Source organism: Carya illinoinensis, chromosome 5 (assembly GCF_018687715.1).
Source record: "Carya illinoinensis cultivar Pawnee chromosome 5, C.illinoinensisPawnee_v1, whole genome shotgun sequence".
NCBI classification, from domain to species: domain Eukaryota; kingdom Viridiplantae; phylum Streptophyta; class Magnoliopsida; order Fagales; family Juglandaceae; genus Carya; species Carya illinoinensis.
The window spans coordinates 35,203,904-35,229,580 of NC_056756.1; the positions used below are offsets into that span (position 1 = coordinate 35,203,904).

The 25,677-nt window shown below is 34.6% G+C and overlaps 2 protein-coding genes across 2 annotated transcripts; both read left to right on the forward strand.

Moving 5' to 3' along the window:
• Positions 1–2,460: 2,460 nt before the first annotated feature.
• On the forward strand, positions 2,461–11,172 carry LOC122310293 (MADS-box transcription factor 25-like). The gene is made up of 4 exons (XM_043124174.1): positions 2,461–2,642; positions 9,639–9,864; positions 10,946–11,008; positions 11,161–11,172. The coding sequence occupies exons 1-4, from the start codon at positions 2,461–2,463 to the stop codon at positions 11,170–11,172; spliced, it is 483 nt and encodes a 160-aa protein (XP_042980108.1).
• A 6,788-nt stretch (positions 11,173–17,960) lies between these two features.
• LOC122311128 (MLP-like protein 43) lies at positions 17,961–19,200 on the forward strand. The gene is made up of 2 exons (XM_043125539.1): positions 17,961–18,254; positions 18,670–19,200. The coding sequence occupies exons 1-2, from the start codon at positions 18,062–18,064 to the stop codon at positions 18,945–18,947; spliced, it is 471 nt and encodes a 156-aa protein (XP_042981473.1). The 5' UTR covers positions 17,961–18,061; the 3' UTR covers positions 18,948–19,200.
• Positions 19,201–25,677: the final 6,477 nt, after the last annotated feature.

The following is a 25,677-nucleotide window of genomic DNA, read 5'->3' on the forward strand; positions in this document are numbered from 1 at the left end:
GGATTCGTGGTAGATGACATTCCTAGAAATAAAGACAAAATAAGTCTCTATATCATAGAGTTTGTATCCTTTGACATTTGCAAGATATCATATGAAAACATAAGATCTGGCCTGAGGTTCAAATTTGGTTCTATGATGCTTGGTAGTGCTAGTATAAGCTAGGCAGCCAAAGACACGAAGGTGGGATGATGCATTATCAAGCTCAGATGACTCAACTGAGCCACCTGATTGCGTCCCGAGCACAGAACCCAATGACATGCCAGCAGTTGATTCACAAAGTGCAAACCCGGATGGTATATTTCTAATTTTCTGAGGTGTTGTTTTACATAGTATGTTAGTGGTAGCTTAATTTGATTGTTACATGATCTATATGATGCTAACATGTCAATTGAAAACATTAGTACCACCAAGCCAGAAGCGTGGCCGAGCAGCAAAAAGCACAGAGTTTGAGAAGTTACGAAAGCATGGAAAGATACCTTTGAGAATTAAGGATGGTGAGACTGCACCTTGTTGTGAAAATGCTACAATTTTTACTACAAGGGTTACATGGTTGGTTAAGCACCATATGGACTTGAGTCATGCTAGCTGGCATGCCGTTCCAGCTAATGAGAAGGAAGAATTGGTAACACGCGTTCAGGTTAACTTGATTTGGAATTTCATACATTTTCAAATAGAGTAGTTGAAATCCCAAGGTTGGAAATATTCAACTCGTAGCATTCTCTATAACAAATTAATATGTTTGATGTTTGTCCCTAGGCTGACTTTATCCTCGATTGGACCAAGAAGAATCACCGTGATACGGTTATGAAGACACTTCGGAAGCGGTTTAATCATATTCGGTATGATTTACATAAAACCTACAAAAAATACGAGAGTAATGAACAAGCACTCGCGAATGTGCCACCGTTGGTGACACCAACCACCTGGGTGAAGTTATGCGCTCGATATGCAAGCGAGGAGTATAAGGTAAGTTGGAAGTCACAAAAATATTGAATTACCGTTGCTTTTATCAGAATATTTTTGCAACACTGTTTGATATTTGTTAAGCTTGACATGTGTGATTGCTTTCATGTATATAATGTCTCGTGTGAGTGCAGCGAATGTCTGAACGAAATAAAGGTAATAGAGATAAGCAAGTAAACAATCACACGGCTGGACGAAGGTCATTTGTACGCCTAATGGAGATGAGGGTAAGTCAATTAAGCTCGACATGCAAGATGCACATCAATGAGAACTTAGTGTGATATAGTTTAAGTGTCTAATGAATTTAATTTGCTTGTATTGGCAGTCTGGGAATGAGGAGAATTTGGTAGATTTTTTTAAAGAAGTGAGGTGGTCAAAGAAAAAGAACAAATTTGTGACTCCCATTGCTGAAGAGAAATATGTGAGTGTTAAAGTGCTAGCTAAATTAATATGGGTTTAATTGTGCAAATTATTATATGGTGTTGTCTAACTACAACCAACTTACTAACATTTGTGATTTTCCAATGGTTAATAGCTGGAGATGGCTGCAAAGATGTCAGAGCTGGAGCCGGAGAAGAGGACTAATGAGGCTGCAGCAACAATCTTTAAGGAAGTTTTGGGCCAAAGATCAGGGTATGTAAGGGGGCTTAGCGAGATGGTTATTCCGGAGTCATCTAGAGAAGCAGCTGATGCCCAAATAGCGGAATTAACTGAACGTGCAGAAAGGTTTGAGAAAGCTGCTTCAGATTACGAGCGAATAGATTATAAGAGCCAGCTTGATGACTTACGAGCGAATGTCATGATGCTAATGGAGAGACAAGTTGAATACGACAAGTTCATGGAGAGATATGAGTCAGAGCGGCAGACGCAGGGAGAGTCTCATAGAGAGACTCAGGGACCTGCATAGTTAATATTTGGCCATGAACCATTTTTTGTGAATTTTGATTAGGAGATGAAGGTGAAAGTAATATACTTTTCACAAAATGCCTCCTACTTGGTTAATATTTTGTTTAGGGTCTAATGGTGTGGGGTAGGTAGTGTAAGGTTAGGTTTTGTGGATATTTTGTAGCTTATGCCATTTTACATTTCTGTTGCCACCAACTGCTCACATGGAAGTTATTGGTCATTGGATGTCAGGTCAAGCTACTACAACAAGGTAAGTAATGTCCTACACCCATAGGCTTTTTTATGTATACATTTGAATTCTTAACGATTAGCATTGCATACTTATTTGCATGTTATGATTGAATTCGATTGAATAGTTTAAGAAAGAAAATCATCCCTCTTTGGTGCTACTGCAGTTTTGATTTCTCCTAAACCATCTGGAAACCTATGAAGTATATATGAGGCCTATTTCGTATCTCTTCCTTTTTTTGTATCACTTAGTATCTTTCTGTTTAGATTTCCTTGTTAAGAGCTTAAAAATTCTGTCGATTAGTATTATAGACTGACTATTTGGTTTTATCAATGAAGCGTCGGATGATGGTTTCCAGGAAAATGACGAGAAAGAAAATTCAGATGAAGAGGATCGACAACACCACAGCACGGCAAGTGACTTTCTCTGAGAGGAGGAAGTGCATATTTAAAAAGGCTCTGGAGCTCTCAACTCTCTGCGAGGCTGAAATAGCGCTCATTGTCATAAGGGCTACCGGAAAGCTCTTTGATTATGGCAGCCCAAGGTTTCTCTCCCTCTCTCACTCCTCTTTACTTATAGAGGAACATATATCCTATTTATTAAAGCGTGCTAGTACGTAGTTGACTATGATTTATGAAGATTGACTTGTTCGTGCATTCACTAATTGGTTGAAAGAGAGCTAGATGCTTAATTGGCCAAGATTTATTTTTCTCTATTTTGTTGGTAAAGTTTCTAGAACTGATGGATGCTGTAGGTGAGAAGTGATTGCTTTGCATACAGAGTTTCTGGTGATAAAGAATGGTGTCTCCCTACATAGGATTAGATATAGTTTTATTTATATGTGTGGGTGTTAGTTCTGAACAACAACAAGCTAACCACTGCAATTTGAATGAGTATTTAAGAATTAATTTCCGGCTAATATTAGAATATAGCTGATTAATAACCAGTTTGTTTCCAAATTTTTCCCTCCTTCTGAATCGGTTCAAACCCAAGCTGTTTTCGAGCTAAACTTTTCCATTTTAGTCATGCGATAATTAAATAATTTATGTTCATTTTCAGATTAGAAATCAGATAAATTATTCCCTTTTAGTCTTCATTGTATATATGGTTTAATTCAAGTGAAAACTTGAATAGGTTGTCTTTCGATTATAATTAATGTTGATATTAAATGTGGAAAAATGGAGATGTTTTCGTGACTATGGTGTTTGCCAAATATGTGTAATTTCTTAATATCAATGACATTACTTGTCGAAATAAAAAGATCAAAACTCCTAGTGTTATATGGAGAATTTCCTGGCACTAGAGAAATTTGTTGCTACATTGTTAAAAAAAAAAACTCTCCTGATAAATTGAGAACCCCACCCACCTAACCCAACCCAACCCAACCCTTCAAAAGAAAAATGAAGAGTTCTCGAAGCCCTCTTATACTGACCAGTGTTCAAACATGGCCGTTGACCAACAAATATATCAAACTTAGGAGTGTAGTCTTCTGCTCGCTTTTCTTTGCTTTTAATCATTCTCTTGTCCGAGTCAGAAGCATCAAATAGTTGCAACATATAAAACATAACTGATGATTCAACTTAGACCAAGTTAAAGCATTTTTTTAGAAGGGATTGTTCAATGTCCACTTGATGCAAAAGGAGACAAGCCAAACTTGCACTAGCAACCACCAATCAGTAAAGAACACATGAAGCATCCAACCTTTTAAATCCCATGTTATCTCAGGGATGCTATGAGCTGAATAATGGTTCTTGATCCGAAGATCCAATTAAATAACTCAGTATGACTATCTATCTGATTTGGAACTGAACGTTTTTGAGACCCATGATTATCTTGTGATACATATGTGATGATTGAAATCAATTAGGTAGCAGAATATACTGCATTCTATGTTACATTCCTTTTTATAAAAACTATGCATGGGGAAATTTATTGCTACATTGTTAAAAAATCTGATTAGAAAATTCTTCACATAGTTGGTATAGAAAACATGTACGAGAAAAATAACAACATTGTTGAATACTTTGATTTATTGCATTTTGCATTCTATCTGGTTGTGCATGCTAGCTAGCTTGTGTTTGATGACATCTCTAAAAGCTCATGACCTATTTTTTGTTCTTGTTTCTCACAGGATTGAACCAAGATATCAAGAAATAGAGCAAAAACATTTCATAAGCTGTCAAAGATTGATGGAACAGCTAGCTAAACCCATATAGAAAAACCTTCACTTGTAAATTTTTGTTACATTGTGATATGTTGGATGGTTTTATGTAAAACTTAATACAATGGCAGTGCAGTGGTTAAGCTTTAAATATGTACTTTGAGATTATATGAATGATGTTTCAAGCAAAAATGAATTTCTCTATATATAGTATTTTTTAACTTATTAACTTGCTTTGTTTATTAACAAACAAATATTCAGGGAAAAACAACATACGAATGTACAAATTAAATCGGGACTGCTTCCAAACATTTCCGGCGACAATATTTCGCCGGAATAAATGAAACAACAGCAAAACTTGACTATTTCCGGCTTAAAAATTAGTCGCAAATAAATTTTTCCGGCGATAAAAATATAGCCGAAAATAAAAGTGGCCAACATAACCAAGCGGCAACTATTTGCGGCTATAAAATGTAGCTGCAAATACCTATTTCCGGCTAAAAATATATAGCCAGAAACTAGTTTGGCGACTAAAAAACTAGCCAATATGTATTTGCGGCTTAAAAAATTTAGACGCTAATAAATATTTTCGGCTCAAAAATATAGCCGGAAATTATTTTTGGCTATTTTTGATGGATTTTGGCAAAAGTTATTGCGACAACATTTTATTTATTTGCGGCTATTATTATTGTCCGAAATAAGTTATATTTCCGGCTATTATAAAAGTAGCCGGAAAATGTTTTACTTGGCTCTGTAATAGCGGCTATCCGGTGGCGACTAGAAATAGCGGGTAATAACTAATATCGGCGAAACCTTATGTTTTTTCCGGCTACTGGACCCGCCGGAAATGGAGCAATTTCTTGTAGTGGGTGGTGAGGAAAAGAGTATTTCATAGGGAGTTTTATTAGAAAGGAAGGGTGTGGGCATTCTATTGATGAGGTAGGCTGAATGGTGTGTTGTCACAGACAACCAAAAATAAAACCTATACTCCTAAGAAAATAGATGTAGTAGCGCGAGTAAGGATCATTTCCACGGAGAGTGTCTAGCTTAGTTTTATGCTACATGAACAAGGATGGGGGGGGGGGGGGGTTTGAGTTTAACGAGAACAATTTCAAGAAGAACAACTAAGGAACGATTCAAATTAAATTATCAAAATTAATCAAAAGAACAAACCTTGGTTTAAGTCAACATCCACCATCGGAATTTTAAACTAATCATTGATGCAAGTATATATTGATTCGTACTTTGAATATTTACCGTTGGAATTATTTTCCTATCTCTCCTTAGTCCCAATTAATTAGAAAACAAGTGATCTAATTAAACTTAACTACTAAACAACCAAAGACAAGCGCTAAAGGTTTAATCTAGTACCAACCTTAAGAATTAGAGAGATCGATAAAACTAAACAACACAAGCACAAGCGGTTGCATTTAATTTCATCAAGCATTTTCTTCCTAAGATCTAATAATTTCTGACGTCGCAAATCATTAAATCTTAGTTGCTTCACAAATTAGAGAGATCAAACAATTACAGATTTGTTATCTAACCTAGCAGTAGATTGCAACGAATAATAAACTAGTAGGCCTCCTAGTAATTAAATGAGATAATCATGAAAATAGGCATAGAAGAACACCCGATACTCAAAGCATAAATTGAACACTAAAAACAAATTAGATTTCATAGTTTTATTGATTTCGAGACTTCCATTTCCTTCGACCAATTATGAAAATTTAGCCACACAAGGCCATGAAGAAAACTCAAAGGAAAAGTTGGAGAAGAGGGGAGGGAGAGGCATCTGGATATCTCCTCATTTTTCCCCCTCTTAACCCATTCAAATCAATTTCTTAAAAGCCTACCCAATCTCCTAAAAATACTTTCAATATTATCCTCAAATAACAATATCCAAATCTAACTAATTAATGGAAAATATTGAAAATAAAATAGAGTCCTAATATAATTAGGAAAGCATGGTTTCTAGCTGGAATTTTCATGAACCAGATCTCAAAACTTTCACAGATAAATCACGTATTTGAATTGCATGGTACGGAACGTTCTAGAACGTCAATAGTGCAAGTGTGTCAACTTCAAGCCCGATTTAGACCTTGATACAATGAGTATCTCTCAAAACTCAAAACATGAAAGTTGTAGAAATTTTTCTTGGAGTTCTATATCATTTTGAATTATCTCAATTGGAGCTCGGATGATAGAGTTATGTCCAGATAACAAAGAGATGCTAAAACTGTCCAGAATCGCCCAATTAGCTTCATTTTGGATTTAACGACTCCATTGGCATCCTAAATCAAAATATAAGAATAATAAATACATTTAGGAACCAAATAAGTATAAAAAAATTAGACATTAAGGGAGAAAAATATGACATTTTGCATTCTCAACACTGTAGTTAAAATGGCATCCCCCAAAAAAGAGGTAGGCAATGCAGCTTGAAAAAGAAGGGCTTGGGCAATAATCAAAAGGTATTGGTGTTTCCTTTCAACAACACCATTTTTTTAAGGGGTATACACACATAATTTTTGGTGAATGATGCCATGGTTTTTATAAAAATCAACCATGTTGAATTCAAGGCCATTATCAATTCTGATCTTTGTAACTTTGTTATTGAATTGAGTGTTTATGAGTTGAAAAAAACACTGCGAGAAAGGTCTTGTATTTGATTTTAGTTTCATTAAAAAAATGCAAGTGGCTCTTGAACAATCATCCACAATAGTTAAGAAGTAATGAAAGCCTTGAATTGATGCTTGAGAATATGGGCCCCATATGTCACAGTGTATTAAATCAAAAGGAAGTAAACTGGTGGTTACACTTGAAGGAAAGAAACGATGTTTTTGTTTGGCCAAATGACAAACTTTACAATGAGATTGATCTTTGCACTTTACATTAGGAGAATGAATTAAATTCATTCTTTGTGAAGATAGGTATCATAATCTAAAGTGCTAGAGATCAAAGTCTTCCTGCACAATTGCTTGGTTGGCTCGAGTTTTATTGGAGAGAGTTGAGGATGTAGTGGTGTAGCTGTCATGAGAGGAAGGTAGAAGGTAGCAGAGGCTCGCATGAACCTTAGCAAGTCCAATCATCATCCATAAAGAGAGGACCTGAATGAAGCACACAATTTTTTGAGAAAAACAGACACATATCTGGTCTTTGAGTGAGCTTACTAACAGAGATGAGATTGAAGGTGAATGAGGGCACACATAGGACATCAGTGAGCTATAAGGAGTTTGACAATTTGACAGTACCTATGTGTGTGACTTGAGCTTTTATACCATTTGGGAGTTGCACAAAGGTTTGTATGCAAGAAGATGACTTGTCAAGGAAAGAGGTGGAGCACACCAAGTGATCAGTGGCTCCTGTGTCCATGATCAGAGTGCTTAGGATGAGAGGGTGATTGTGTTTGTGAGGGTGCAAAATGTTGAATTGAGAAGGATTAGTGAGAGTGGAGAGACAGTGATGATTACCTGCTAGGTTTGAGGAAGGAGTGATTGAGGGATCTGGTTCTGAAGTTGATGGCTTGATAAAGGCTGGAGTAGGCAATATAGGCTTGTTCTGTCCCAAGTTTAGTTGAGGATATTGAGCATTGAAAGGGTCCATAAGATGTTGTGCTTGTGCCTGAGAGAGGTTCAACTGAGAAATACTTGGAGTGGGTGCTTCATAAGGTGAACTAGTAGTCTGAGCTTGATTTACAGAATAAGGTGCAGCAGAGGTTCCTTTGGTTTTGGTAAACTTGAAGTTTGGTGGGAATCCCACCAATCTATAGCATTTATCTTTCATGTGCCCAACCTTGCCACAGCGATGACAACCAATTCTAACTTATCCTTTTTCTTTGGAAATTCTGGTAGGCAAGTAAGGCAGAGGGTTCTGGGGTAGGCAAGGCTGTGTTTCTTGCTTGCCTTTGCCTTTCCTCTTGCAAAATCAATAAAAAAAGTCTTATCTAATGAAGGCAAAGGACTTAGGAGAATGATTTGTCCCCTTACAACATCATAGCTGTCATTCAAACCCATTAGAAACTTAAACACATAGTCTCCTTGTTGGACTTCACCAACATTTTTCAAAGCATCACAAGTACATTTAGCGCAAGAACAGCTTGGATGAGGCCAATAGTTATGTAGTTCTTCCCAAATGGAACTAAGATGTGTGAAATAATTACTTACAAAGAGGTGTCCTTGCACAATGCCACTGAGCTTGTGTTAAAGGTGATAGATTCGAGCTTCATCAGGTTGTGCAAAATGTTACTTGAGCTTGTCCCAAATCTGTTCAGCTGAAGTCATGAAAAACACATTATATGCAATGCCTTTGGAGATAGAATTCAGAATCCATGCAATGAGGATGTTATTGCATCTTAGCCATGAAATGTAGGAAGGATCTGATAGGTTAGGGTGGTGTTTGAGCCATCCAAGAAACTTGACTTGGTCTTGAAGAAGATGGAAAGTAAAAAGGATCTGCTCCATGAGATGTAGTTTGAACAAGTTAATAGGGGTGATATAATGATAGTATTAACATTGTCACTATGGTGTAAGAAAAATGGGCTATTTGGATCCTCAATGAGGAAGAAGGAGAAGAGGAAGAGGAGGATATCATGACTTTTAAAGTGAATTTGTTTGTGAATCTAAGGAACCATAGCAGGAGAAATATCCTGCTCTAATACCATGTTAAAAATAGAATAGAAACTCGAAATAAAGAGATGGTGAGCACTGAAGTTCCTTTCTCAATGATATGTTTTAATGATACAAAAACAGTAGATATATATACATTACAAAAGCTAGAAAGAAAGAGTCCTAAAATTAACTCTTGATCTTCTGTTTGTTTACAAGTAATCAACTATAATAGTATGGACAGCAGCAGAGGTAATGCTTTTACATCGAGCTTCCTGGTATCTGCATTCTGTTGTAGCCATGTAATTCATAATTCAGACTTGCTTTTCTATGCCAATGCCTTTTTACTTTCATGCTGCCTTTTCAATTCACGTGTGCTGCAGTATGCTTTTCATCCACTTTTTCTAATGCATGTATTTCTTGTGTGCTGCAGTATGGTTGCTCAGTTACTTTGTATTCCTTTTGTTTATGATCCTTTCCATCACACCTCATTTCGTGAGAAACCGTAGGGTGGAGGGTGGAGGCTTGGGTGGCGTTTTCTGTGGAGTTGGGTGGCTGAGGATGCTTGCGAAATTGCCGTACATTTTTTCTGTGCATGGGGAAAGGACCTTGCTTTCTTTTTTGTTGTTAAAATAAAGGTGTGTTTACATGATTGTGGAGTGGAGTAACAGCGTGAGGTGGAGTCCTTGGTTGGTGACTTGTCGTGGGAAAGGGAGGTGGTTGTCTAGATGCACTTTTATTAGTGATCAATTGACGTTGTCATACGGGACAGTGGTAGTGGGGCAACAAGCTTCGTGGAGGCTACGACTGAGGTTCACGGTTTGCTAATGGGCTGGCCAGGTGGTGCTTGGTGGTTCTTGGCACAGGGTGGCAGCGTTGTGCGGAAGTGTTGGCAGTGGGGCTATCTCACAGTGGGTCATCTCAATGCATCTGGTGGCTGGCAGTGGCCACTGCACAGTACGACAAGAAGAGAGAGAACGTCGTTCAGCACTGATCTGGTGATGAGGTTCGTCCTACACAATCACCGCATCAAAACAACCACACAGAAATCGTAGTAAGGAGAGGGAGAGAGAGTGGGTCTGTTAAAAGAAAGTTGGAGGTGAGAAAAACCGAAGATGCCTGGGGTAGTGGGATCATGGAAGAGAAAAAATGCGGAAAAAAATAATGGGTGGAAGAAACCATCAAGAAGGTAAAGGAAACTTACTAACAAAACGGTGCCATTTCTTCTCAAGGTGTCGTGGGCCTAATCTGAGCTTGGGCTCTGGGCCTGGGTATTACAGAATTTATGAGTGAGAGATCAGCTATTTGAGTTTAGCTATTTCTTGGTTTATTTTCCTGTTTAAGTTTAGCCTCTTATGTACGATTGTTTTTCAATTGACTAAAAGTTGCGTAATGGAAGTCTACGTGGTTGTCTAGTCCTAGATAGATAATAGATTTTCTGTATCGCATCAAGATCATTCATGACTTTGTTGGAAACTGAGGTATATATATCTAAATAACATAATTCTTTGTTGGAAAACATATACTAATGACTTTGTTTAGAGTGAAAATATTAGGATCACAAGATTGTGTCAATAAATCATAAAAAGACACCACTAAGGGTGAAGGCAGCCCCGTTTGGTTGCCAAACCCTTCTCAACTCATTTCATCTCATCATTACATATTTTTCAAATCTCTATATACTTTTTTAAATTTTTATATGAAACATAATAAAAAATTTAACTTTTTCAAATCTCACACTCATAATATTTAAAACTAATATTCTAACAATATTTTATTCAACTCAACTCGATTCAACTTAACCCAATATTTAAATGCTATTTGGGTTAATCCCAAATAATTTGGCATATTCTATACCCTAAACACAAATCCAAATATACTCACTTTGGTTATAAACTGACTTATATGACCACATTTAGCCATCAATTATGACCGCTCTTAGCCATCAATTATGACTTAAGTTATACATAAACCGTCTTTATACTACTATATATATGGGTATCATTCACTTGTATAAGTTAAATGTTTTTTCATTATTGAATAACAATTCTTTCTATTGTAATATCATTTCTCTTTTAGTTTCATAATACATTATCAGCACGAGGCTCTGTTGATTCTGAAGTTAGTGATCTTCTACTTCAAGTAAGTTTTTCAACATATTATTTGCAGTCCCCAAGGTGAGTATCAAATATTATATTCCTTATTATTACTTGATAAAAATCTACGTTTGTTCTTATAATTTGCATCTCAGTTATATCTATGATAAATTAATATTTCCATAATTTATTTTTCAGTTATATCTGTGAGGAATATTATCTATGGTGAATTAAAATTTCTATAATTTACATTTCAGTTATATCTGTGGTCAATTTTTATTCATATAGTTTATATACAAGTTCTATTTATTTTTTATACTTGTTATGAATTATTGATGATAAGATTCATCTTGAAACATAAATGGAGCATTCTTGAAGGTTTGCTATAAACCATAATTTTATTGAGTATCTTATAATAAAAGATATATTAATACTGTGAGATAGTTTAAATGAGTGATATGTATACCAAAAGATCGGGATCCTCTCAAAAGCTCGTTATGATTAATGAACCTAAAAAAATCACTAAAAAATATCTGTTTAAAATGAATGCCTCGAATGTGCTCCTGAAGTATTAATATTGAGTGCAAAAGTTCACAAGATATTCTAAACTTATATCTTGTCTTCTAGTGGCTAAGCAAAATAATGAGTTTTTGTTAAGAAATTATCAGCCACATTCTACTAGTTCCACATTATTCCCTGAAGTGAATGGTATTGGATTTATATATTTCCCAAAGTGAATGGTGCATTTTTTTCAAAGAAACCAAGAGCTTGGACATGGTAATTAATATCTTTATAGTACTTCTATGATTTAGGGCCAGAAACTCGTTTTGGAAAAACTACCAGCTTTCTCTTTGAAATGATATTATACAATAATTGAATCAAATATTATGATGCATAAAAAATGATATGATTCAAAATATTTGTATGTTTTTCATGATTAACTTGATCATCTGAAATTAATTACGATAAGTCGAATAATTTTTATATGGATGTCTATAAAAAAAATAGAAGATTCTTTTACTATAAAGTCTTCCCACCATAAGCGGAAAGAAAAATTTGGTTGAAGCAAATAAAATGAAATAATTCGACATTATCTTGATTATCATAAAAATGAATTAGAAGTTCAGATGATAATTAATTTATGGATGCAATAAGATAAAAATGTCTCATATTCTAGCTGCTAAAATCCCAGCGATGATTGAAGTCCTTGTAAGATAATTAAGAAATTTAGTAGTCTAATGAACATAAGACATGTCTAAAATCGTGAGAGATCTATTGATACAAAAGATAAAACTTTCCGAAAGAGAAAAGTACAAAGAAAAGAAATTGGTACTCCTGAAGAGGTCATACCTACAAAATAAGCAATAAGATTCATCCAAACTTTCTATACAAAATTCTCTCATAATAAAAACTCCTGAATAGTATAATCCTTCTGAAGAGTATCTCCTGAAAAATAATCCTCTTGAAGAGGAAACTACTGAAAAGTACCTCCTGAAAAGGATTTTCATGAAATGTCTTTCCTTGAAGAGGGACAGGTACCTGAAAATAACGAAATCTCGATACATTTCATAAGTATTGGAGAAATTCTGAATAGAAATAAAACCATTGTCGACAACATATTTTTATATAAGATGACACTCGACATTACCAGAAGTAATGAAAAAAGTGAGCCTAGAACCGTCGAAGAATACCGACGTAAAAATATTGGCCAAAATAAAAAAAATAATTCCTGCAGAATTGATATCACTAGTAAAATATGATACATATGAACTTGTAGTCTAAATACCTAAGAGGTGATGCTTGTTGAATATCAGTGGGTATTTGTATAAAGAAAATAAAAATGTGATATATAAATCACGAGTTGGTTTCTCGCAGAAATAATATTGATATGCCTTTGAAGTGGATGAAATTATATTGAGATTTTTATTACCTTGATAGTTACTAGGGGTGAAAACCGACCCCTTCGGCGCGGTTTTTGGGCAGAACCGCCGCCGACCGATGAGAGGGAAAACGGTGGACGGACCGACCGTAACCGGTCGACGGGGAGGAGAACAACCGGCCGTATCGACTACGGCGGTTCTCTGGCGGTTTACGGTTGGTTCTCGGTTTCCCTCCCGCGGCGTCGTTCGTCTGAGAGAGTAGAGAGAGAGAGAGCTGCAGAGGAGAGAGAGAGGGTTATAAACGCAGAAACGGAAAGGAGAAAGGAAGAAGACGATGGGACCGATGGGTTATATCTAAACGGCGCCGTTTGGTTTAATACCAGACGGCGCCGTTCTAATTTTTTTTACTCACCTTATAAACAAAACGACGCCGTTTGGTTTAATAACAAACGGCGTCGTTTAATCTGTGTTTAAAACACAGACCTAAAAGTAAAACGACGCCGTTCCACTTAAACTTAAGTGGAACGGCGTCGTTTTATATTGATAAAATTAAAAAAAAAAAGAGGAATATTACATCGGCCGGTTCAGCGGTTTGAGCCGGCCTCAAACTGCGACCGAACCGACGATAGGCGGTTTTGCTAAAACGCTGCCGACCGCCGACCGGTTCCTTGACAAGAGACAAGAAATGTAGCATCATAACCCTGCAGCGCCTGACAGCTCCAAAAGAGCTGTAAAATCCTATGGTGCTTGTATGGTCTAAAAAAGTGGCTACTATTTTTGTTGAATATGGAGGTTGGCGGCTTAACTTTGATGACTTCTTTACTAACTATGTTATTCACAAGAACTCCAGAAGAGCACAACTCCAGAAGAATAATGAATTTAATGTTAAAATGATCTTGAATCAATATGGAAAATTTGTTTACCAAAACATTACCAACTGCATCATTTAAGGAGTTGATACACAATATTGAGATGCATCAACGCAAAAACCTTTTACTATAAAGTCTTGAAACACTTTTATATAGATAAAACTTATCCCCTGAATATTCCAAAGGTTGTTCAATCAATTGATATGTAGAAAAATCCATTTCATCCTTGTGAAGACGATGAAGAAATTCTTAGTCCTGAAGTACCTTATCTCAGTGCAATTAGATCCCTGATGTATCTTGCAAATTGCACTCGGTCTGATATTGCATTCCAGTTAATTTAATTGCAAAATATAATCCCGCACCAAGTCGAAGACATTGGAATGGTATTAAATATATCATTCGTTATCTCCGAAGTACGATTGATATGTGATTATTTTATCAACATAGATTAAGTCTACAATTAGTTATATATGCAAATGCAGATTATTTTTCATATCCATACAAAGGTAGATCTCAAACTGGATATGTATTTACTTATGAAAATTCTGTTATATCATGGAGATCTGTCAAGCAAACACTATCTGCCACTTCTTCAAATCACTCAAAGATCATTGCAATTCATGAGGAGAAATATGAAATTAATGTCAAACAGATACGGTCAAGTGATAATCTGGTAGATTTATTCATTAAAACATTATCAACTGCGATATTTAAAAGGATTATGCAGAACATTGGAATGCAGAGAGTTGAACACTTATTATCATGCATTTTTCAGGAGAAGTAAATGTCTTGAAGACTTTTGTTAATTGTATTCTTTTTCATTCGTTAAGATTTTATCCTACTGGGTTTTCCTTTGTAAGGTTTTAATGAGGCAATCTTAAAGTACTTTGCGATACACATGAATGTTGTACTCTTTTTCCTTCGCCATTGATTTTTTCTTACTGGATTTTTCCTTGACAAGATTTTAACGAGACATATTTTTTATGTATGGTCATCCAAAGAGAGAGTGTTATAAACCAAATTGTATAATCATATTTAATTATCAATTATGATCATTCTTAGACATCAATTATAATCGTCCTTAATCGTCAGTTATGACTTAAATTATATATAAACTGTCTTTATATTCTTATATATATATATATATCAATATTATTCACTTATATTAATTTAATATTTTTTTATTATTAAATAACAACTCTTTTTATTATAATATTATTTTTATTTTAGTTTGATAACAACTTTCAATTAATTAGTAGTATTAACTGTAAGAGGATTTGGTGAATTCTCTAGGGAGATCCTTGGCGTCTAAAGTCATTAAAGCTCAAACCGATTTGATGGAGCGCCTGTGACTTTTCGCCATCTCGGCCTCTATTATTCCATTTGCAACAGGTTGAGTGTTACCATATATTCCTACATCACATCATGATGGGAAAGCCATGCAAGTTGGAGCGGTAAATTTAACGTCTAATACTCAAAATATTCGAATGTGGAAAAATGTAGTCAACAAAGTTACGCGCCCGCAGAATGGACCAGAGTAGGTGGAGTACTGACGAAATCATGTGGACCGAGGTTGGCTGTAGTGGCAGAATTACCACGCACGTTGACGGTTCCTAGCTGCTAAATTGTTTTCATAATTCTATATAGATATATATATACACACACGAAATTGTCTCCCAAAAAATTTATAGTTCTCATTTACTCTTTAAAATTTTTTAAAATTTTCACATACACATAAATATCTTTACAATTTTTTCCTTATAGTCTTGAAATTTTATACAAATTTTATATTTTATCTATTTTTTATGATATAGTGCCCCCAAAATTAAATTAAAGTTATGTTTATGAAAAATAATAAGCTTATTAATTTATATTCCAAAGACTTTTATTATACAATATTATGCTTCTTGTTAATATGGAACCGAAGAGAAATAAATTCAAAAGTTAATTAAATTTGATAATTCATTGAAAAAATAATTGAGAAACTTTTATCTCTTAGATTTTATCGAGCAAGAAAATATTTATTTAAGATCTTAATTATAGTATTATATGCTTAATGTGACACTAAATTAATATCTAGATTTTATATTAAACTTGATAAACTAGCTTCCATCCTAAAATGAAAGATATGATTTTAAAAAATCACTTGATAGTTTTTATTAAAAATACAAAAATTTAAATATTTCATTGCAAAAGTAATAATGAATGAATACATATCTATCAAATATTATCATCAGAAATTTAAAATAGATGTCAAGTTGTATTCTTTGAAATTTATCTTTACATGTATATAACAAATTATTGAAATATGACTTTTAATATATAGTTACGTTGTTATATATTTTGTTGAAATTAAGGTTAAGATTTGTACTTTTTTTATTTTGCATATACGTGTCATAAGTTAGAAAAATTGACCACCTTTAGAAAAATTTCTGGTACCAATTGTGTCATTAAATAAATCTCATAAATTATTTGTCTTTGCCATTACCATTGTGTACTATAAGTTGTCTTTATAAATATGTTGTCGTACTCGATCGTGATCACGTGCAGAAGAAATGTGACTGTGGAAGTACGAATTAGTCAATGTAGTAGAGGTATATGCATATATATATATATATATGTATAATGTGAATGGCATTGCGATTCATGGAGACATCTATTTAGAATAGTTGAATTTTCTCAGCGGCCCGCCTACATTGAAAATGTCTGGAAGAATATTCAGAAGACAAAAATATAATAACAAAACTATTTATTTGTAATTAATTATTTTTGATAAAAATTATTATTTTTTATTAAATGAGTCTATCTTCATACGTTATATATAGTCATTTTCGTTATATATAAATAAATGTCATAAATGCTAGTTTTTTTTTTTTTTTTAAAGTGAATAAAAACAAAATTTTCTTGAAGAGACTGAGAATGGAGGATTGTATGCTTACCTGCCTAATAAAAAAAAGAAATTGGATTAACAAACTTTTTGGAACCAGTTGGTACGAGAATTCGTGTCATGAATAATATTGCACGTGGTTCTTAAAATGTCTAGGACTAGTACGAGTTTCCCAGACAGACATGTTCATTATTCAAACTTGATCACGATCTACGAGCATTTTCAATGGACGATGTAAAATGTAGTTATTTGTAAAATATAAAGAAATTTGTTTAAAAATGAGCTACAATGGATGTTGTATTTTATCTTCATTTTTCATTTTCATGTTACAGTAATCTCTCTACATTTAGAGGATATTGTTCACATAAGTAAAATATTTTTAATTCATTTCTTTCTCTTGTGAATGCTTTTTTAATTCATTTAGCCCTGGTTGTTTATTTGCTGCAAGCTTTTCCTTTGTGTTGCCGTTGCGCCTACAAAGCAAAGTTCAGTACTGATCTTTGTTAATGGTCTTCGATTAGGGCTACTTCAATTCAGATGAAAAACTCTCACTTTGCAGATTCTATTTGGTGTTCTTTCTTGACCAGAAGCCTTGAAACATTGAGAAAAGTTTAGGATGTGGGGTCTCAGGATTTCATGGAAATAAATTAAAAAAAAAAAAAAGAAAAAAAAAAGTCTTAGTTGTTCTTTTTCGGTGTCAAATATGTGTAATTTAGTTTTCTCTCTCTCTCTCTCTCTCTCTCTCTCTCTCTCTCTCTCTCTCTCTCTTTTTTCCCTTGGTTATGTGATTATAATAAATTGCTATATATTTGCTTTGCTAGTCTTACTTAGGCTTTATTCAATGAGAAATGATATTTACATTCGTGATTATGCAAGCGACGTGCAGTCGCTTTGAAAAAAATAAATTAAAATGGGATCCACATGAAAAAAACTAATTTTTTAATCGTGGACCCCACTCTTTTTCAAAGAGATTGCACGGCATTTACAATTCCACGACTGTATATAACATTGCTCTTGTTCAATTACTTGGGTGGAGAAAAAAAAAAGACAAGTCATGTTCTTTTTACTAAAACTATTTTCAGAGTTCATTACTATTGATGCCTTTTAGTTTGATATCACGTTTCTGGTGTTGAAGATATTGAAGATGTAGAGATATTGTAAATATTAAAAGATATGACAACATTCTAAAGATATTCAAGGCACCAACTTGACTTTTAAGTCCATGATATTTAAGTTTATGGACAGTATGCAGCTGAGCACATGCATGGCTCCTGAATTTCCACGAGTTAATTAGCCGCCTTAAGAGCACCAGGAAATTGTCGACTAAACCCAGCCCATTTTTCCCTATAAAAGCCGAAGAGCATTAGTGTCCTGGACACAGAGTCTTTCATTCCTACTACAAACCGCTTCTACTTGCTCGTACTAGAGTACTGATAACTCCTTATATATAATTGAAAGGAAAAATGTCTTCTTCTCTGTCTGGTAAGTTAAGTATTGAAACAGAGGCCAAGTCATCTGCTCCTGCTTTATACGAGGCTCTCGCGAAACGATTGTACGAGGCACCAAAACTTTGCCCTACCTATATACAGAAAGTTGATTTAGTAGAAGGTAACTGGGAAGAGGTGGGTGCTGTCATGAACTGGCATCTTTTATACGGTAAGGGCACCAAAGTTTGTTGTTGTCATGTTGATCACAAGTACTATTATAGACGAACTCTTTCACATGTCACATGATGTTATGCTTATAAATTGGTCCTGTTAATGTATGTAACAAGTTTGATACCAAATACCCTTTGATTTTCTCGATCTCTTTGGTCATTTTCTATTTCTTTCTTATTTTTAAAAATTTTAATTTACAATGATATATTATATTGTCTTTTTAAAAATTGTTGGGAATAATTTGGACATTCGCAAGGGAAAATGGAATATATTGCTTTTTTTTTTTTTTTTTGCTCTGGAAATTGATAGTTTAGGCGGCAATTGCTAATGTTATGGAATGATAATTGCTTGCATGGTTTAATATTTATATATTTAATATTCAATTTTCTTCTTTTTTGGGTCTGGCTGTGTAGAGGGGAAAACTGTAATTTCCAAGGAGATATATGAGAAGATAGATGACGAAAAACTATCGGTCACTTTCAAGGTGATAGGAGGATTACTCGCAGAGGCATACAAAAGTTTCAAATTCGTTTTTCAGGCCATTCCAAAGAGAGAGGGATGCTTGGGCCGTTGGATTGTTGAATATGAGAAACTTAACGCGGAGATCCCAGATCCAAAACAAATGCTTCAGTTTTCAGCTGGTCTTACCAAAGAGATAGATGATAATCTTATCATGATCAAGAGCAATTAAGGAGTAGCTATGAACAAAAGCATCGCATATTATAGCATATTCTATATAAATACGTACCTTTATTTTCTGAAAAAGAAAGTATGTAAAAAGGTACCCTTTCCTGCATAATGAATTGTTGGGGTTTTTTGTTTGAGCAGGTATCTCGTGTCTTTCATGGTGGATCGATCCATTATATGTACTCGTATGGTTTCTGAGGCCATCTCTCTCAATTTATGCTTATAATAAGCCTGCAAACGAAACTTCCTTATGCTTCCGATCATTTTGTTGATTAAATAATTGCTTCCGCTTTATTATATCGTAAGTACTAGCTTATATTCTGTACTGTACGTGTGATGATTTTTTCTGAAAATACTGGGTGCAGGAGCTCGATCTGTTCGAAATATCCTTCAAATTCTTCTAGTTCATATATATATATATATATATATATACACACTAGTAGTTTAGTAGTTGGGCATCGTCCAAGGGATGTTCGTCCAACCTATAGAAATATTATTTTTAAAAATTAATATTGTTCTTATTAAAGAAAAAATTTTGATTAATAATGTAATGTTTTTAGAAAACAAAATAATATATATATATATATATATATAATTTCTACCATCAAATAGTAAGATAGACTTAAATTAGTTTCAAAATATTTAGAATTAAAATCTTATTACTTATTATTGCATATGCTCCTGGGTACGGCTGAAAACAACAAATACGTGAAACAAAAATAAAATAAGATAAAAAAATAATGAACCTTGAACTAAAACTGTGCAACATAGAAGACAAATCATTAACAGCAAAGCAACATGCAGAGAACGTTTTCTTACTTTAATAAAGTGATTATTTTTAAAAAGTGATATAATTTTTATAAAGAAATAAAATAGTAAAGTTTTTATAAGATATTATTATTTGATTTTAATGTTTCATAATGAATTTAAATTGATAAATAAATAATATTTTATTAGAATAATTGTATTCATAAATATAGTTGATAAATAGATTAAATTTAATTATTTTACATTTCTCTTTGTTTATATAAGAAATGAATAGAAATTTTAAATCACATATATAAATTTATTTATAAATTATAATTTATATAAAATATCATATATATATATAATAGAATATAGAATATATATAATTTATATAGATATATACAATAGAATATATATATATATCTAATATACCTCATCAATAAATGATAATCAATGCATGGATTCCAGGATCGATGTATGCTGCATGAACTTTGATAACTATGAATTTATTCATAAGTGATTGGGGAGAGAGAGAGAGGGGTGGGTCTGTAATTACCAAAATCAACCAGGAAAGCAATTAACTTTATTATGATTCATGCAACTAACGGAGCTAATTTTAACGATAAAACAACAAAAACCATTAAACCAATAAAATTTCGTTAGATAGCCACTTGTTATATATAAAGATATAGAGCTACTAAAATTTTTTAGAAAAGATATTAAAAAGTTATATATTTACCGTTGAAACAAATGTTCTGGACCCAAGAAAATGAGGTGTGATTGTAGGACTAGCTACAGTACCATTCTAACAATGCGTCGTAGAAAATCTAGCCAAAACTGATAGTGAGGCACTACAACTGAATTGGAATTTGTGACAGGCAAAACCGTCACTGAAAATGATAAAACTTTCACTAAAACTATTTTGTGATGGTTTGAAACCCGTCAAGTATAAGGCATCACAAAAATTAATTTGTAACGGTTTATTGTTCAACCGTCACGAAAAAAATTGCATAGTTCAGTTATGGCGAGACGTATATTAGAAGTCGGTTTCCCATGAATTCCTACCCGTAACAATTTCTACAAAAGTACACAACAATCTGGTAACTTCACATCTTGCAACTATTTGCAAAAGGCTACCTCATTCCTTGTTATCATAAAACAAGCATGCGGCATAACCATCCTATTGCCGTCCACCCGCAAATGAAGATTATGTTTAATTTTCATTTTATCAAGATCTTTCCTCTTCTTAATCGCATCTTTCGTCTTGTTAATACTAATCAATTTACCCAATATATTATCACAAATATTTTTTTTTTTTATGCTTTACATCCAAAGTACGTCACAACATGCATGACGACCAATATGACAAGTCAAAAAAATACTCTGCTTCGTCCAATTTAATTTCCACTACAATGGATTAGGTATTTTGGAGTGAAAATTTTTGTTCCAAAATATAGGGTTTTCATCCCAAAATGTATTTCGAAAAAAAAAAAAAATATGAGCGTCTCAAGGTCGTCCAAATATCAGTGTCCCAAAAGGTATTTTGGAAAGAAAATATTAATTACGTCCCAAAAAATATCTTTTTGAATGAAATTTTGTTGGACCATTTGATCACGTTCGAATAGCAATTTTATTCTGGGTCAATTGAATTTTGTCCCAAAAAGCCGTTCGAACTCCCAAAAAAACTGCTCAGATGGTATGTAGGTTCAAACACATACTAGTTCATTCAACCAAATAGACATGAGCAAACGTTCGAACAAAGAAATTGATAATCGAACGTGTAATGAACGGAATGAGTGAGTTGCCAGTTCGGATGTGTTCATCTACGAATTCAAATGGGCAAATAGTCAAACGGGACGATACATTGTTCGAATGGTACTGCACTTGAGAGCACCCAACACCGCGAATGACACATTTCTACTCAAAACCAAAAAACATTCAAATGTTAGCCATATTGCCGCCGTATCACCACTGTATCACCCTTGCCGCCGTATCACCTCTACTCAAGAGCTACCTTTTTTATTTCGTATTTTTGTGCTTTTCTTGTTATTTTTCATTATTGTTTATAATTTATATTAAACTTATTTTAAGTTTAGATTTAGTACTCTATGGTTGCAAAACACAAGGCCGAAATGCTTCTATAGACATTTCGGGTAAAAGCGTATGTATTATTTTGTTGAAGAAAAGAAAGGAATTAGTGGATTCCTTTCTTTTTGATGGCCATTAAGTTGTTTTAGCCATTGCTGAGCTCAATCCAGTTAGCATTCGAACATGTTTATATCGTTTGAATGATTAGAACCCAAAGGTCAGTCTTGAGAACGGTATCATTACCATTCAAATGCCTATATCCAAAACCGTTCGAAAGTGTTTATATTGTTCAAACGATTATCACCCAAAGGTCATTCTTGAGAATGGTGTCATTACCGTTTGAATGCCTATATACAAAACTGTTCGAAGGTGTTTATTACGTTCGAACAATTATCACCCAAAGGTCATTCTTGATAATGGGGTCATTACCGTTCGAATGCCTTCATCATCCAAAACCGTTCAACCGTGTTTATATCATTTGAACACCTTGATAGGTCGTTCGAACAATGAAACACAGAAAATAGATTTAAATTGTTTCATTAATTATATAATTTTATGATTGTTTTGTATATTATATTTTGTAATTAATCCTTTTAATTTTATTATTTAAATGTTAGGTTGAAAGGTCTGTTAGGAGAAGGTCAAAGCGTGCTAGACTAGGGGAAGGAGGTTCTTCTAGTAGTATGGTTTATACATTCTTAGGCCATAAAAGTTTTATTAGAGCGTTAGGTGAAAATCGACGATTTTCAGGATCTTCTCTTCGAGAGCCGCTCCTTGACATCGGTGTTCCTGGAGCGCGATTGGTCACCAATTTTGGACCACAGGGACAAGGCGTTCCCATTCTTGGCATATATTGATCTTGCCACTGACTTTTATAAAGGGCTCGTGCCATCGGCGAGGATATTGATGGTAGATATATTATCAGCATACGAGGTATTTCATTCCGACACCGACCAACAAGGGAAAAAAAGGTGGAGCAACTAACCGTAACCGGTCGATGGGGAGGAGAAAAACTAATTGTATTGACTCTGGCAGTTCTTTGACAGTTTACGATCGGTTCTTGGTTCTCCCTAGCGGTGATGGTTGTCTAAGAGAGTAGAGAGAGAGTTGCAGAGGAGAGAGAGACAGAGAAGATGAGTAACAGAAAACAAATCGAGGAAGAAGAAAGGTTGAAGAAGACTATATAAATGGAAAACGACGCCGTTTGGTTTTAAATCCAACGACGTCGTTCCACTTATTTTTTGTTTCATACGTAATGGATAAAATGATGCCATTTGGTATTAAACTAAACGACATCATTTTCGTTATATTTAAAACACAACTAATGGCATAAAACGGCACCGTTCCACTTAAACTTAAGTGGAATGACATCGTTTCATAAACATATAATTTTAAAAAAATAATATTATAAGGCATTGGCGGATTTAGTAGTTTGAACTGGCTTCAAAACACGACCGAATTGACGCCAATCTGTTTTGTTAAAATGCTACTGGCCTCCAACCGGTTCCCTACCAGTTTCAACCGGTTAGAACCTCTGGTGACCGGTTTGTGTCGGTCACGTCTAGTGTGGCTATTTTTTGTACACCCCTATCGTTCGTTACGATGATAGATATTTTGCCATTCGACCTCCTGATCACACGATTCCTATTATCGATCGGAGTCTTACCTGATGTTGCTAAGTATATTCGAGAGCCAATTGGACCGATCAACTCCTCCACCGTGTCACGGAGTATTGGGCATTCATGACTTCATCATCATGCTTCTACTATAGAGTCTGTTGATACTTAGATCAGAGATGCACACCTGACTTATCATGGAGTATCAGCCAGTGAGACATCCATGCAGTCTGAGGCATTAGCACCGTGTCTTGGACTCAGGAAATGATATCTACTCAATTGACACAGACAGAGGCAAAAATAGATGCAATCGAGGATGTCCTCAAAGAGTTGGGGACATAGTATTTTATATCCTTTACTTGTATTTTGTTTTATTTTTAGTATGGACAATATTTGACGTCTTGTAAGTTTAATTAATTATGCATTATATCTTTTTTTCTATAAAATAATTATTGATTACTATTATTATTTCTTTAATTGATTAAATTAGTGTCACCATTCAAACACAATATAACCATTCAAACGTTACCATTCAAACCCTATACATCGTTCTAAATTGGTGAACTACATGTTCGAATGATGTAAAGTGCTTTTCGAACAATAAATTAGTTTCCCGCTCTTAACCCACTAATTTCTCCCCATCCTCGAGCAATTATTTTTATTAGAGATGAAATTTATCATCCCTAAGTATATTGTTCGAACACTTTCGAATGGTCTACATGTTTTTGTATTTTTTTGGATTGAAATCAAGATTTCATCCCTAGATCTTATTTTTTGGGCGATTTTCATTTCGTTACTAAGAAAAATTGTTCTAATAGCTCAAAATTGTTGTGGTGTCCGCTGCCCCTCATTTTCCCTTCTTCTTTCCCTGACCTTCACCAAAAATGTTCATGCCAAGTTCCATCAATTGTTCCACTATATCATCCCTAGAAAAATCCTTTAGTGCAATTTTGTCCTCCACTCTCTCACTAAAATTTAGTGCCTTCCCTTTGCCATTCATGATTTGTTGACAAATACCATTGATGGCCCATTAAATACATCTGTTGTGAATATTTTAGCCACTCACTTGCAATCTTTGTATTACACATGGGACACGCCAATTTCCTTTTAGTACTTCAGAAAGATTACCATATGCTGGAAAGTCATTTATCGTCCATGGTACTATAGCATGCATCTAAAAAGATGTTGATGTGTATGCAACAAATGTTTAGACACCATTTTCCCATAGAATATCTATCAACTCTTCAATTAATGGCTACATGAATACGTCAATATCATCCCCAAGTAATCTTGCGCTATGGATATGCAAAGTTAACAAAAAGTTCGGTACCTTCATGCACTTCCATGGTAGAAGATTATATAGAATCAACACTACAGGCCACGTCCCAGCTCCAATGTCACCCAATATCTCCTCCATCTCATCCCACTCACTAGTGTCATCCCGCTCATTATCCTCATCCATGTGCCTTATTTCAACACCAGAGTCAAAGCTATTGAAAGCAGATTGTTCATAAGGCTCACCATCCAATACCCATTGCATATATCTAAAATCCATACAATTCACAAATATATGACTTTCTACTTTATCCAAACCTATAGCATACAGACTTTTGTACCCTCAACATTAACATCTGCCAACTGAGGTGGAGTATATACCCTTCCATGGTCCACGAGTTTTATATGGAGAAGTCGTCTATGCCTCAGGATGCATCATCTCACACCGTAACTGTATGCAGAGTTCAGTTTGAGATTTCAGTCAATGTCATTGCCCAGCTACTCGGGCATCGTCACGTATCTGAGGCATTAAGTAAAGTGGATGCTCAGGCTGAGGGCACAGCAAATGTAGGCACATTTGCTCAGGATAAGGGCGTTGCAGATGTGGGCCCATTTGCTTAAGATGAGGGCGCAGTAGATGTAGGTCTATCTGCATCATCTATAGGCCCTGTCGATTTTATGGCTAGAGATTTTGACCAGTCAGAGGGAGAGGATACTGATGACTCTCAGGATGTCGATCGCGATGAGGATTTCTTAATCCTCACTAGGAGATACCGCACACAATTTGAGAAGAAGAACACATTCTCCCAGATGTTGCTGCTCCCATTTTCTCGTATGTTGCATCTCATAGTTGCAACAAACGTGGATCCTGTGGCACATAAGGCCACATTCAGTTAGACACACACACAGTTCCTTATTAGTTTGGCACGTGGAGAGCCCACTGACATGCCGTTGCGGATATTTGATAGGATTCGCAACGAGGCGAGTATCATCTCCACTGACAGCTTA